This window comes from Coregonus lavaretus, assembly GCF_964263955.1.
Source record: "Coregonus lavaretus genome assembly, chromosome: 18".
Lineage (NCBI taxonomy): Eukaryota > Metazoa > Chordata > Actinopteri > Salmoniformes > Salmonidae > Coregonus > Coregonus lavaretus.
In genome coordinates, this window is record NC_140005.1 from 5,186,227 (window position 1) to 5,201,716 (window position 15,490).

At 43.0% G+C, this 15,490-nt stretch overlaps 1 protein-coding gene across 1 annotated transcript in view; it reads left to right on the top strand.

The window, feature by feature from the left end:
* Nucleotides 1–12,836: 12,836 nt before the first annotated feature.
* LOC311145690 (gamma-2-syntrophin-like) overlaps nucleotides 12,837–15,490 on the top strand; it is a gene marked incomplete at both ends in the record, with an annotated part of 60,054 nt that continues 57,400 nt past the window's right edge. Inside the window, one exon of the mRNA XM_084181950.1 lies at nucleotides 12,837–12,905. Coding sequence (XP_084038076.1) covers nucleotides 12,837–12,905 — 69 coding nt within the window. The remainder of the gene's footprint in view (nucleotides 12,906–15,490) is intronic.

The following is a 15,490-nucleotide window of genomic DNA, read 5'->3' on the forward strand; positions in this document are numbered from 1 at the left end:
GTAAATCCAGTGCATAATGAACGTTGAGATTACTGAAAGGCCAGTCTCTTTGGCAATGAGGGGATTCGATTAATCTGGCCTGCCCCGGGTAGGCGTGCTTTGCACCGGGTAAAAGTTGATTTGCATTCATTTTGGAACCATGCTATCTCCCGGTCAGCTCAAAACAAAACGTAATTAGCACGTGGAGTTTTCACATGCAAAAGTGAATGCTTTTGATAAAAATAAAAAAACGTTATCTGCCTTCCCAATTAAAACTAGTTTGAACATTCAAACATATATTCAATGGAAAATATATGTTGTATGTTTCTGTACTATGCACCATGCTGCCTTGTTGACAACATGAACGAGCGGCGCAGATTCCTGTTCGATTTGAAATGGGCGCTCCTGCCAACCGCTTTTACACGGCCCCGCGGCTCAGCATAATCGACTCTGTCCAATAACAAGGAGTGGCAAGGAGACGGCAGCCGCCGCTGATTGGCTGAATACCTGGGATGCGAGTTGGTTTGAGATGTCAACAAAGAAGCATGATAGAAATATGATGTCAAGTTTTCGAACTACCGGTAGTTTCTTTGAGAAGATATATAAAGCGATCTGTGCATTTGAACAATAGCATAAATACACCAATTTCCCTTTTGCATGTCAAAAACCGAAAGACCACTGCTGCACATGCTGCCACTGTTTTGAACAGATTAGATTATACTATTTAGAATGAGAAGCCAGTTGAACGAACGAGTGCACCAGGAAGAACGGTCGTCACTAGTTATCCCAGATACAAAGTCATAAAGCCAGCCTATTTCCACAATTTTCTCTTCTTAAAATTAGATTTTAAATTTAACCTTACCCCTACCATTAACCACACTGCTGACCTTATGCCTAATCCCTAACCTTAAATTAAAAAATATCATTTTTGTTTTCATGAATTTTTGCTACGGGTGTGTTCCTAAATTCAGTGTGGAGCGCCAGAGTGCGCTCTGGGTGTTCGTAAATTCAGAGCGTTGTCAGATTGTCCGTTCCTAAATACAGAGCGTTTTGCTCTCGGAGCGTTCAGAGTGCACGTTGGACGCTCTGGCCAAGAAGTAGGGTTGATCCAAGCGTCTGCGAGAGTTCTATCTGATTTCAAAATGGCAGTGTCCGTAATGGCAAGATGTGATGGATGTGGATATATTGATACACTTGAAGTTATAATTCAACATATTGCCAAATGTAATGGCAAAACAAACCAAGGAGGTAATTTAGTTACAGTATCTCACAAAAGTGAGTACACCCCTCACATTTTTGTAAATATTTGAGTATATCTTTTCATGTGACAACACTGAAGAAATTACACTTTGCTATAATGTAAAGTTGTCCCCTCAAAATAACACAACACACAGCCATTCATGTCTAAACAGCTGGCAACAAACGTGAGTACACCCCTAAGTGGAAATGTCCAAATTGGGCCAAAGTGTCAATATTTTGTGTGGCCACCATCATTTTCCAGCACTGCCTTAACCCTCTTGGGCATGGAGTTCACCAGAGCTTCACAGGTTGCCACTGGATTCCTCTTCCACTCCTCCATGACGACATCACGGAGCTGGTGGATGTTAGAGACCTTGCACTCCTTCACCTTCCGTTTGAGGATGCCCCACAGATGCTCAATAGGGTTTAGGTCTGGAGACATGCTTGGCCAGTCCATCACATTTACCCTCAGCTTCTTTAGCAAGGCAGTGGTCGTCTTGGAGGTGTGGAAGAGGAATCCAGTGGCAACCTGTGAAGCTCTGGTGTTCATGGTTCCCTCAATGAACTGTAGCTCCCCAGTGCCGGCAGCACTCATGCAGCCCCAGACCATGACACTCCCACCACCATGCTTGACACACTTGTCTTTGTACTCATTTTTACATTTTAGTCATTTAGCAGACGCTCTTATCCAGAGCGACTTACAGTTAGTGAATACATTTTTTTTTAAATACTGGCCCCCGTGGGAATCGAACCCACAACCCTGGCGTTGCAAACGCCATGCTCTATCAACTGAGCTACATCCCTGCCGGCCATTCCCTCCCCTACCCTGGACGACGCTGGGCCAATTGTGCACCGCCCATGAGTCTCCCGGTCGCGGCCGGCTGCGACAGAGCCTGGATTCGAACCAGGATCTCTAGTGGCACAGTTAGCACTGCGATGCAGCGCCTTAGACCACTGCGCCACTCAGTGCCTTAGACCACTGCGCTACTCCTCACCTGGTTGCCGCCACACACGCTTGACACCATCTGAACCAAAAAAGTTTATCTTGGTCTCATCAGACCACAGGACATGGTTCCAGTAATCCATGTCCTTAGTCTGCTTGTCTTCAGCAAACTGTTTGCGGGCTTTCTTGTGCATCATCTTTAGAAGAGGCTTCCTTCTGGGACGACAGCCATGCAGACCAATTTGATGCAGTGTGCGGCTTATGGTCTGAGCACTGACAGGCTGACCCCCCACACCTTCAACCTCTGCAGCAATGCTGGCAGCACTCATACGTCTATTTCCCAAAGACAACCTCTGGATATGTCGCTGAGCACGTGCACTCAACTTCTTTGGTCGACCATGGCGAGGCCTGTTCTGAGTGGAACCTGTCCTGTTAAACCGCTGTATGGTCTTGGCCACCGTGCTGCAGCTCAGTTTCAGGGTCTTGGCAATCTTCTTATAGCCCAGGCCATCTTTATGTAGAGCAACAATTCTTTTTTTCAGTTCCTCAGAGAGTTCTTTTCCATGAGGTGCCATGTTGAACTTCCAGTGACCAGTATGAGGGAGTGTGAGAGCGATGACACCAAATTTAACACACCTGCTCCCCATTCACACCTGAGACCTTGTAACACTAACGAGTCACATGACACCGGGGAGGAAAAATGGCTAATTGGGCCCAATTTGGACATTTTCACATAGGGGTGTACTCACTTTTGTTGCCAGCGGTTTAGACATTAATGGCTGGGTGTTGAGTTATTTTGAGGGGACAGCAAATTTACACTGTTATACAAGCTGTACACTCACTACTTTACATTGTAGCAAATTGTCATTTCTTCAGTGTTGTCACATGAAAAGATATACTCAAATATTTACAAAAATGAGAGGGGTGTACTCACTTTTGTGAAAGACTGTATGTAGCGTATGTGTTCATGAAGATTGAAGGTGTACAGTGCCTTGCGAAAGTATTCATCCCCCTTGGCGTTTTTCCTATTTTGTTGCATTACAACCTGTAATTTAAATTATGGAAAGAAATTGTTATGCACGCTCAAGTTTTCTGTTTTTATTTCTTGTTTGTTTCACCCAAAAAAATTATTTTGCATCTTCAAAGTGGTAGGCATGTTGTGTAAATCAAATGAATCAAACCCCCAAAACATATATTTCAATTCCAGGTTGTAAGGCAACAAAAATAGGAAAAATGCCAAGGGCGGTGAATACTTTCGCATGCCACTGTATGTAATTTATTACATTCACTTACTAGGTAAGCTAATGTTAGCTAGCTAATTTAGCTAATGTTAGCTAGCTAATTTAGCTAATGTTAGCTAGCCAAGTTTCTCCATCCTCTTATTGATCTAGGGGTTGTTGTCTTCAACTTCGTAATTAATCAGCCGGGTCAATAGAGAATTGCACCATATAACAGCACTTTACTATGACAGTAGCCTTTATATTGTTGTATTTATGTTTATTTTGTAGAGTCAGGAGCCAACCAGTGAGGGACCAAGGGATTCGGGGAGGCAGTGCGGAAAGCTCAGCAGTCAGTCAGGGAGACATTGAGTCGGGGGTAGCAGGGTTCACCTGGGACCAGGCAGCGTTCTTTCTCCTCATTGCACTTTATGAACAACACAAATCGAATTTCCATTCTTCAAAAATGAGAAAAAAAAAGCTGCCTGGGAGCTCATAGCACTAGAAATGCAGAAGAAAGGCCAACAGGTCACAGGCCGGCCCCCAATGTGACAACAGGTGGAGGGGCATGTTAAAAGTGTACAAGGAGACCCTCTCTAATAACAAAAGGAAGGACAACATGCCCATATTTTAATGTGCTAGACACCCTCCTTCACAGATACCCCAACATCAACCTTGTGTCAATAGCCAGCAACATCAGTGGGTTTCAGCCCATGTTAGGTCTACCAATTGCTCCAAAGCCCACCACTCAACCTGACCTGACACAAGCACAAGTCCACCGAGCCAGAGGACAATGCACACCAGCCTGAGGATGAGCGACAAACAACCCAAACTGTGAAGCCACCACATGAAGAAAAGGAAACCTGCAGAGGAGCCAGCTTGGCTTCAAGATTACAGGGCGGAGGTTGACACACGACAGCTGGCAGCTGAAAAAAAAAGGGGCATTGGAAGCACAGACACGCCACAAAGAGAAGATGGCCATGATAAAACAACTACTGGAACAACGGAGAACTGTAGTATACATCCTCCACAGCTTGAAGAAGTGAAGTGGCAAAAATTAAGAACCTGAAATTAAATGAATTTAAAGAAATTAAACAATATGTTATTTATTAATTATATATCAAAGAAATATAGTCACGTCAAAACAGGTTTAGGTTTGATATAGGCATATCAAAACATTGTAGTAAATTAAATACATTGACTATAATTATTCAATAACAACTATTTAACATAGAAAACAATTTAACTAGAAAACAATCATGTGGGCAAACAGAGAGAGATGGGAGGGGAAACAGAGAGAGATGGGAGGGGAAACAGAGAGAGAGATGGGAGAGGAAACAGAGAGAGATGGGAGAGGAAATAGAGAGAGAGATGGGAGAGGAAACAGAGAGAGAGATGGGAGAGGAAACAGGCAGAGAGATGGGAGAGGAAACAGAGAGAGATGGGAGAGGAAATAGAGAGAGAGATGGGAGAGGAAACAGAGAGAGAGATGGGAGGGGAAACAGAGAGAGATGGGAGAGGAAACAGAGAGAGATGGGAGAGGAAACAGAGAGAGATGGGAGAGGAAACAGAGAGAGATGGGAGAGGAAACAGAGAGAGAGATGGGAGAGGAAACAGAGAGAGATGGGAGGGGAAACAGAGAGAGATGGGAGAGGAAACAGAGAGAGATGGGAGAGGAAACAGAGAGAGATGGGAGGGGAAACAGAGAGAGATGGGAGAGGAAACAGAGAGAGAGATGGGAGAGGAAATAGAGAGAGATGGGAGAGGAAACAGAGAGAGATGGGAGGGGAAACAGAGAGAGAGATGGGAGAGGAAATAGAGAGAGATGGGAGAGGAAACAGAGAGAGATGGGAGGGGAAACAGAGAGAGATGGGAGAGGAAATAGAGAGAGAGATGGGAGGGGAAATAGAGAGAGATGGGAGAGGAAACAGAGAGAGATGGGAGAGGAAATAGAGAGAGATGGGAGAGGAAACAGAGAGAGATGGGAGAGGAAACAGAGAGAGATGGGAGAGGAAACAGAGAGAGATGGGAGGGGAAATAGAGAGACATGGGAGGGGAAACAGAGAGAGATGGGAGAGGAAATAGAGAGAGATGGGAGAGGAAACAGAGAGAGATGTGAGGGGAAACAGAGAGAGAGATGAGAGGGGAAACAGAGAGAGATGGGAGAGGAAATAGAGAGAGATGGGAGAGGAAATAGAGAGAGATGGGAGGGGAAACAGAGAGAGAGATGGGAGAGGAAATAGAGAGAGATGGGAGGGGAAACAGAGAGAGAGAGCTACAGTGGAATAGTAACTTCTTGCTCCATCACATACATATATCTTGAGGTGGGGTGCCCAACTCTGGTTCAGGGGCTTGGGGTGGGTCTGGGTTTTAGCCTACTGCTCATGAGACAACAGGTGAGCTATGTCGTTCCGCTTCTGCGATGCAACAGGCATCACACTCTCTTCATCATTGACATCCTGCTGTTCTTCCTGTTCATCTTGTAGCATGCCCCGGAGCACATCATCTATGGTATCATCATTTCAGAGGCAAATGTTGTGTAAAACACAACATGCCAGTATACAGAGTGGATCAGGTCAGTGTAAAACACAACATGCCAGTATACAGAATGGATCAGGTCAGTATAAAACACAACATGCCAGTATACAGAGTGAATCGGGTCAGTATAAAACACAACATGCCAGTATACAGAATGGATCAGGTCAGTATAAAACACAACATGCCAGTATACAGAGTGGGATCAGGTCAGTGTGGTTCATATCAAGGTACTTCAGGCGCCTGAACCTTCCTCTCTATTGTCTATACCTTTCGTTGCAGACTGAAGTGTTGAAGCTTTTTTGAATTGCTGATAGGTGGCCGTTGTCTTTGAAGGGATCCAGCATCCATGGTTGTAGAGGGTATGCTGGATCCCCCAGGATGTGGGTGTCGTTGGGCACCATAGACTGCGGGTTGGCGGTAGTCATCTGGTGCAGGTCTGAGTTCTGGTACACCGTTGCATCATGCACTGAGCCGGGATAGACACTATATACAGTGGTGAAAAGTATTTTGTAGTCGCAGATGGCCTGGAGGTGCATAGAATGGAACAACTTTTGGTTGACATATGTCTCAGGGTATTCTCGGGGGGCCTTGATGGGAAAATGTGTTCCGTCAATGGCTCCGATCACCCCAGGGAACTTAGCTGCCTTTGCAAAGACACTGATGACCTCTTGTGCTCTGGCCCCTGTTGGCCAGACGATGACTCGTGCAAAGAGATGAGATGCTGCTTCGATCACCCTCTGGAAGCAGGCCTCGACCGTAGATTTAGAGACATCGAACCTGTCACCGTTTCCCCTGCACAAAGGAATATAATTTATATTATGATATTATATAAAGTTATGATAGAACTGTTATAATAACATTAGAACAATACTCTGAACCTAAATTCACTCTTTGCCAACTAGGCCTATCAGTCATGATTCGAGATCAAATCCAAATGATACTGCAGTAACATGCAGTTCTGTGCACGTGTATGGACTACAGTAGCTAGCTGTGATGGAGCGGGCTAGTTGTGACGTTGCTTATCAATGGTGTGGTACTGTAGATTTGGACATCATTTTGTCGAGTTCTGTACCTGATCACATCCATGATCATGATTGGTGTATAATGGCACGACGATATTTCACCTGAATGACTCCTGATGTCCTAGTAACCACAGAACAATCATGAGCTGCTTGTCTGCTAGAACGGATGGCCGACCGACTTCCTGGTTGGTTATTTATATATACAGAGGGTTTGGAAGGTGCTCCTTTTCATTCTGAAGTGCATTTTGAAGTCGTCATCAATGTTCATAGGCACAATTTTCCCCCCAACATAGTCGGGAATCCTTGTCTGTGTAAACTGCGGATTGGCTGTTAACATATTCAGGATTTCCATGTCAATGTTGGCAGTGTCATACTCCTAAAAAGTATGGTCCTCTGTAGCTCAGCTGGTAGAGCACGGCGCTTATAACGCCAAGGTAGTGGGTTCGATCCCCGGGACCACCCATACACAAAAAAAAAATGTATGCACGCATGACTGTAAGTCGCTTTGGATAAAAGCGTCTGCTAAATGGCATATTATTATTATTATTATTATAAAAACAAAAACAAATGAAAGACATTGTACTGTAGCACGCTAGCTATCTGGCTAGAATGCTATGTTACTAGCTAAGTTCCATTATGCTACTCTAGCTGCTGCCATTCCAGCTGATTGCACTTGCCAATGTTAGCTAGTTAGTTAGCTAGATGTTACTCTAGCTAAAAACAAGGTTAGTGACACACTGACATGCCAAATGCATGTTGCAAGGCCAATGTGTTGATGTTACATTGTCCTCATCACTGTCGCTGTCAACCAGAGTCTCAAAAATAGATTAAACATTGTTTACTACCCAAAAGAGAGCAGTCACGCCTTCTCTGTTTTCAGTCATTTTTATTTGTGAACCGTGTTATCGTTCGTAAATTCATTATCAAGCGCTCTAGGACGCTCGAACCAGAGCGCTCGCATTTCAGAGCAGAGCGTCCAGAGTAAATTTACGAACGCACCCAATGTCACAAAGCAGGAGGCGCTAGCCAGTTAGCTTTCATCGTTTTATATTTCCGAGTTAGTCAGATATTAGTTTAGAAAAGACTTGAAATCGAACGGGAGCACAAAAAAGATCCCACCTAGCCGCTTATCAAAGGTAATGCCCAGGCCCATAGGCTATACTGTACATTATTATACATTATGAACGTTGGCTAGCCCAGGCCCATAGGGCTATACTGTACATTACACTGTATCATATCGTTATCTAACGAGACAATTGTTATTCTTAGCCCTGTCTACTGTGTCTATGTGGAAGAGAGGAGTTGGTGTTTAAAGGCAGCACAACATTTCATTTATGGATGTTTGTTTCTTTATCGGAATAAAAGATCAACACCAACTCTGATCCTTTGGTAATATGTAAACCGATCAAAACACAACGCAGAGACAATCTACACCGGTCACCCCAGGATGGTCCATTTACTTTGTGCTGTTATAATTTATACTACTGCGAGTTCATTGGGGCAGTTCCCCCCTCATAGCAAATAGCTGGCAAAAAAAATCCAAGCAATGTTCGCAAGGCCACGGAGTTGCTGCTGGCAGTCACTGACGACCAAAGTAGTAAGTAACTGAACAGCTTGTTTTGAACAATATATTTTTTAAACAGGAAAATGTACACATTTACCACACTTTTATGACCATTTAAAACACAATCCATTAATTATATAATAATATATATTATTAAATGTAACTTTTTTTTTGACCAATCACAAGCGGGGCACCGCCCCTGACGCCCTAATGGGCGGGCCGCTGCTGCAAGGAGTGAAAGGTCACCTGAAGACACTGGTATTCAGACTAGTTTCCACCACCATTTCTCACATCAATAGTTTTACAGGAACAGGGTTGGGTTGCCCTAACCGGTTACGAAAATGCTAATTCAAAAATAGTTATTCGGCGAAGGGCCGGAATTCCTCTTCCCATAGAAAGATCTAGAAAGATCTGACCATTCGCAATCAAGATTTTCAGAGTTGACATGTTAGACTGCAGTGTTTCATTTTCACCTCAAGAATTTAAATGACACCTCAAGCACTTAATCTCATCAGGTGATTTATTTTCTTCAAACTGCAACATTTTGACCTGTCATTACAATACCTTGTCCCATGTAAATAGACCTGCGGACAGAGCTAATGAATCCCCCAATTTCAGAACCTCAGGCTGAATCAAACATATAGAATTGGAGACTACATAACTGTCTTGAGTATGAGAGAAACATACAAACAATGGTGCCACATTGGTTACATTTGATAGTACAGTGAGGGAAAAAAGTATGTGATCCCCTGCTGAATTTGTAAGTTTGCCCACTGACAAAGAAATGATCAGTCTATAATTTTAATGGTAGGTTTATTTGAACAGTGAGAGACAGAATAACAACAACAAGAATCCAGAAAAACGCATGTCAAAAATTTTATAAATTTATTTGCATTTTAATGAGGGAAATAAGTATTTGATTTCTGGCTCCCAGGTGTCTTATATACAGGTAACGAGCTGAGATTAGGAGCACACTCTTAAAGGGAGTGCTCCTAATCTCAGTTTGTTACCTGTATAAAAGACACCTGTCCACAGAAGCAATCAATCAATCAAATTCCAAACTCTCCACCATGGCCAAGACCAAAGAGCTCTCCAAGGATGTCAGGGACAAGATTGTAGACCTACACAAGGCTGGAATGGGCTACAAGACCATCGCCAAGCAGCTTGGTGAGAATCCTTCTACCCCCCCTTACCCCACCCCAAAGAAAAAAAAAAAAACATATTGTAAAGTGGTTATCCCACTGGCTATAAGGTGAATGCACCAATTTGTAAGTCGCTCTGGATAAGAGCGTCTGCTAAATGACGTAAATGTAAATGTAATGTAAAATGTAAGGTGACAACAGTTGGTGCGATTATTCGCAAATGGAAGAAACACAAAAGACTGTCAATCTCCCTCGGCCTGGGGCTCCATGCAAGATCTCACCTCGTGGAGTTGTAATGATCATGAGAACGGTGAGGAATCAGCCCAGAACTACACGGGAGGATCTTGTCAATGATCTCAAGGCAGCTGGGACCATAGTCACCAAGAAAACAATTGGTAACACACTACGCCGTGAAGGACTGAAATCCTGCAGCGCCCGCAAGGTCCCCCTGCTCAAGAAAGCACATATACAGGGCCGTCTGAAGTTTGCCAATGAACATCTGAATGATTCAGAGGAGAACTGGGTGAAAGTGTTGTGGTCAGATGAGACCAAAATGCTTTGGGGGTGTTTTTCCGCTAAGGGGACAGGACAACTTCACCGCATCAAAGGGACGATGGATGGGGCCATGTACCATCAAATCTTGGGTGAGAACCTCCTTCCCTCAGCCAGGGCATTGAAAATGGCTCGTGGATGGGTATTCCAGCATGACAATGACCCAAAAGATACGGCCAAGGCAACAAAGGATTGGCTCAAGAAGAAGCACATTAAGGTCCTGGAGTGGCCTAGCCAGTCTCCAGACCTTAATCCCATAGAAAATCTGAGGAGGGAGCTGAAGATTCGAGTTGCCAAACGTCAGCCTCAAAACCTTAATGACTTGGAGAAGATCTGCAAAGAGGAGTGGGACAAAATCCCTCCTGAGATGTGTGCAAACCTGGTGGCCAACTACAAGAAACGTCTGAACTCTGTGATTGCCAACAAGGGTTTTGCCACCAAGTACTAAGTCATGTTTTGCAGAGGGGTCAAATACTTATTTCCCTCATTAAAATGCAAATCAATTTATAAAATTTTTGACATGCGTTTTTCTGGATTTTGTTGTTGTTATTCTGTCTCTCACATTTCAAATAAACCTACCATTAAAATTATAGACTGATCATGTCTTTGTCAGTGGGCAAACGTACAAAATCAGCAGGGGATCAAATACTATTTTCCCTCACTGTATAGCGCTACATTGGTTGAAATGAGGTTATAAAGCTACATTGGTTGAAATGAGGTTATAAAGCTACATTGGTTGAAATGAGGGTATTGGTTGAAATTAGGGTATAGAGCTACATTGGTTGAAATGAGGTTATAGAGCCACATTGGTTGAAATGAGGTTATAGAGCCACATTGGTTGAAATGAGGTTATAGAGCTACATTGGTTGAAATGAGGTTATAGAGCCACATTGGTTGAAATGAGGTTATAGAGCTACATTGGTTGAAATGAGGTTATAGAGCCACATTGGTTGAAATGAGGTTATAGAGCTACATTGGTTGAAATGAGGTTATAGAGCCACATTGGTTGAAATGAGAGTATAGAGCCACATTGGTTGAAATGAGAGTATAGAGCCACATTGGTTGAAATGAGAGTATAGAGCCACATTGGTTGAAATGAGAGTATAGAGCCACATTGGTTGAAATGAGAGTATAGAGCCACATTGGTTGAAATGAGAGTATAGAGCCACATTGGTTTAAATGAGAGTTATCCATATCATGGACAGTTAGGCTGGAGAAGAGGGAATTTTTACCATTTGAGGGTGCGGGAAATGTGGAAAAAGTAACAAGCCCCTCTGCTGCATCACATATTCTAACCTCCAGGGTATTCTGAACACTCCAGACTAGCCTACAAATAATATATTGCAACTATATTGCCTGTACACCTTTCAATGTTAACATTCACAGAATTCACAGGAAGAGAGAAGCACAGTGCTCTCTAACAAATACATTTTTAACAATGTTTTTCAAAACAACAATAGCGCAACAATAAATCTGGTTCATGGATTGAATGGGTAAAATTAATTTCTAGGTCTGTTGCAGAGAGTCTTGGAGGTTAGAAGCCTAGTCCCGCTCCCAGTGTATTATGACAAAATCAACATGAATCTTCTTAGCACATAAATGTCAATCATGTCCTTTATTATTGAGAGGAATAATTTACAGGCCTGGGAGTGCTAATGTATTAGATTAGACAAATTAGGCCTACCACACAACTTTTAATCGTGGGAATCCAAATTCAATTAAAAAATGTTTCTCCATTGTTTGTTTGATATTAAATAAATGTAATTTCTTATAAACTAATGACAACCATAGTGGATTTATTTGATCATTTAAGTAGAGCTATAGCCGATAACAGGTTCTCCAGTAGTCCTATTGAATTGTACATGAAGTTACTGTCTTTATTTTCATACCAAATTGGAGATCGATTTAGGGCACAGAGATGAAAGGGTGAATAAACACAACGCATGAAATCACATCTGATGAAATCCCTGCTTCGCAATATCCCGATTCACTTTGCTATGGCTCATCTGGCTACAGCCACAGAGTCAATCATGGAATGTTACATTTTTGAAGGAGAAAATTAGTCTATAGCCTGAAATCCTGCATTGACAGTTGACAACAGAGAATATGTGTAAACATGTTAATCCGTCGGCCTACTGCACTCATCACAATGGTTAAAGAGAAGCTGCGGGAGGGGTACTGGCGGTTGGAGGGGGGGGGGGGGGCAGCAGGTGAAGAAGACACGGTGCAGACTGTCCCGCGCTTCACCGAGCACAAGGACAGAATGCAGTTAAAAACGTAGCAGCGGCAGCTGTTTCAACCTCAATTATGGATTCACCTATCTGACACCGAGCTGTGCATTTATTTTCTCATAGTTGCTATGTATTGCGTGACTATCTATCAGATCCATAATCACCGTCGGGGAATGTCACATAGCGACTAGAGCCAGTGCAGTGTTGAGCGCAGTAGCCTGCCTGCCTACCTTAGAAGTATAATCTAGTTGCGCACTGGGCTAGGCTATATGCTGCGTCCGTCCGTACGTCCGTGTGCCTCTTTCCGTGAATGGTACATCGTTTAACGGCATTAATCGACCATTGTTGGATAACTTACTTATGAAAGTCTCTTCGAGTTCAGTGGACAGAGCCAGCGGCTGTATGGGAAATGAATGTGGCCGGGAAACAGCAACCTGAACTGTTAGAGCGACCAGCCAGCCTCTTGATTCCAACTTGGGCAAGTAGAGGGTCTCCCTTCCTTTCCTTTGCCTACTAAAGATTTACGATGTTTAGTGTATTTAATCAGATATGCCCCAGTTCTGCTGGAAAGAGGTCAGGTTTTATTAAACAAATGATCACAGCACTAGATCATTGCACGGTGGATGCTTGAGAAGCAGGAGAATTAGAAGAAATATTGCACTCATAGAACGTTTTTTGTTACATTGACAATCTGTTCTGCCTTCATGCATTCATTGCGTTCACATATTGGTATTGGATGACTACTACTGTTCCTACATAGGCTTGTGCTTATCAATAAGTGGCTATTTGTCCTTCTTGTTGAAGTTAAAAAAGTGTCAGTATTATATGTGTTTTTTAAAATCCCGGCAAGGCTACTTGAATATCTAATATAATACTAGATTTGACTAATATAGAGAGCCTCAACACTATTTACCACGCATTAGTTATTATTTGGTGGTTCTGGTTGAGTCTCTTTTGAACATAAAATGACTTTTGTAGATTTACAATCGTCACATGTTGTCAAGGGTGGGATGGTATGAAGAATGCCTACACTGACATATTTTACTTATTAATTGTGGTGCAACACGTGTTCATGATCTCCATCTGTGTAGGTTTGAGGTTGGCCCTATGCCTATACAAATGTTAGTAAAATTGGTAGGTGCTTATTTGTCCTATTACATTTGTGCCATTTCACACATGTGTATTAATATGTGTGAATTGGAAATGTGTTTTTTGCATATCCCAACCCCCTGAGACACCCTCCGAGAGTGGGGTCATGGCCAGGGATCATCCATTATCAACGGTGACCCTGGAGAAATTAAGGTTAAGTGCCTTGCTCAAGGGCACATCGACATATTTTTCACATTGTCCGCTCGGGGATTCGAACTAGCGATCTTTTGGTTACTGGCCCAGCGCTCTAACAGCTACACTCTTCGAAAAAAAATGGTCCCAAAAGGGTTCTTTGCAGAGGGATAGGTTTCTATCAAAAAACATTGAAACATTTATTTATTATTGTTTCACCCCCTTTTTCTCCCCAATTTCGTGATATCCAATTTCGTGATATCCAATTGCGATCCAATTATGATCTTGTCTCATCGCTGCAACTCCCCAACGGGCTCGGGAGAGGCGAAGGTCGAGTCATGCGTCCTCCGAAACATGACCTGCCAAACCGCGCTCCTTAACACGGGACCGCTTAACCCGGAAGCCAGCCGCACCAATGTGTAGGAGGAAACACCGTTCAACTACCAAGAACCATTTTCATGTGAATAACCCTTTTTGGAAGATGAGGGTTATTTGCAAGGCAAAGGGTTCAACCTAGAATCTTTATCATCCTAAGAACCGTTTTTGGAAGAAAGGGTTCCCCTATGGGGACAAATTGAAGAACCCTATATGGTTTTACTAGGCACCTCTTTTTCTAAGAGTGTAGGCTACCTGCCCCACCCATCTTGGGGTAGCCTAACATGCTGACCAAAATTCTACAAAGATCCAGCCAAAAAAAAGGACCATATGCATTTCAGGTAAAATAACAACCCAATGTTTATCTCCCAGGACAAATTAGCTAGCAACAGCAAGCTAGCTAAATGTCCATGAATGTTTCATGTGTGTTTCGACCTGTCCCCAAATTATTATAGTTGGTTCACAGTTGGTTTTGGTATTTTAACCTGCGTGTGGATATGAACGCATCTGGTGGGGATAGACAAAATAGACATGCGCATGATGGCGCATGCAAACGCACGGGCGGAGCCGGTTTGGTCATGTTCGGCAGAAAGAAAACACTAGGCACTTTTTTTTTTTTATTACAGCAAAACAAAGACCACTGAATACAGTGTGCACCTTGCATAGACCTAAAACAGTTGACCATACTAATAATAAGACTACCGTGTATTTCTAGTCTATGGAATTGGTTCACTCATAGTGGATGCAGGTCTGGAAAATAAACTATGCCCGAGTTTAAGTGATAACGCTACAGACTCTGCACAACACATTGGCTGCGTGTACACAGGCAGCGCAATTCCGATATTTAGCAAAATTATTGGCGAAAGAGTTGACCTGATTGATCAAAAGACCAATTAGTGGAAAAAGATCAGAATTGGGCTGCCTGTGTAAACACAGCCATTGTCCTCTGAGATCGAGGTTTAATCCCCCAATCTGATATTTCTCCATCATTGGTCCACCCTCTCCTTCCCATCTAAACAAATCACACAAAGGTGATGTTAAATGACCCACGCTTTTAACTTGTTATTAACTCCCTCCGATATTCTTCCGTTATTGAAAGTGAATTTCCCTAATTTCTGTTTGCTATAGGTGAAATAACCCTCCAATGTCAGAAAGACCTGCAGAGACAAAAGTTGGATCTTTGATGTTAACGGTAGATATGACGTAATCATAATTAGCGGGACAACCAATCAGATCAGCTCTTTCGCCAATAAAATATCAGAATATAATCAGAATTGGGCTGCCTGTATGAATGCACCCAGAGAGAGTATGAATTAAGAGGTTAAACTCATTAGCATTTCTCGTCACGCAGTCATCACGTTGCATGAATTCCCGTGAGTGAATACATGCGCAGAAGCGTCATTAAAT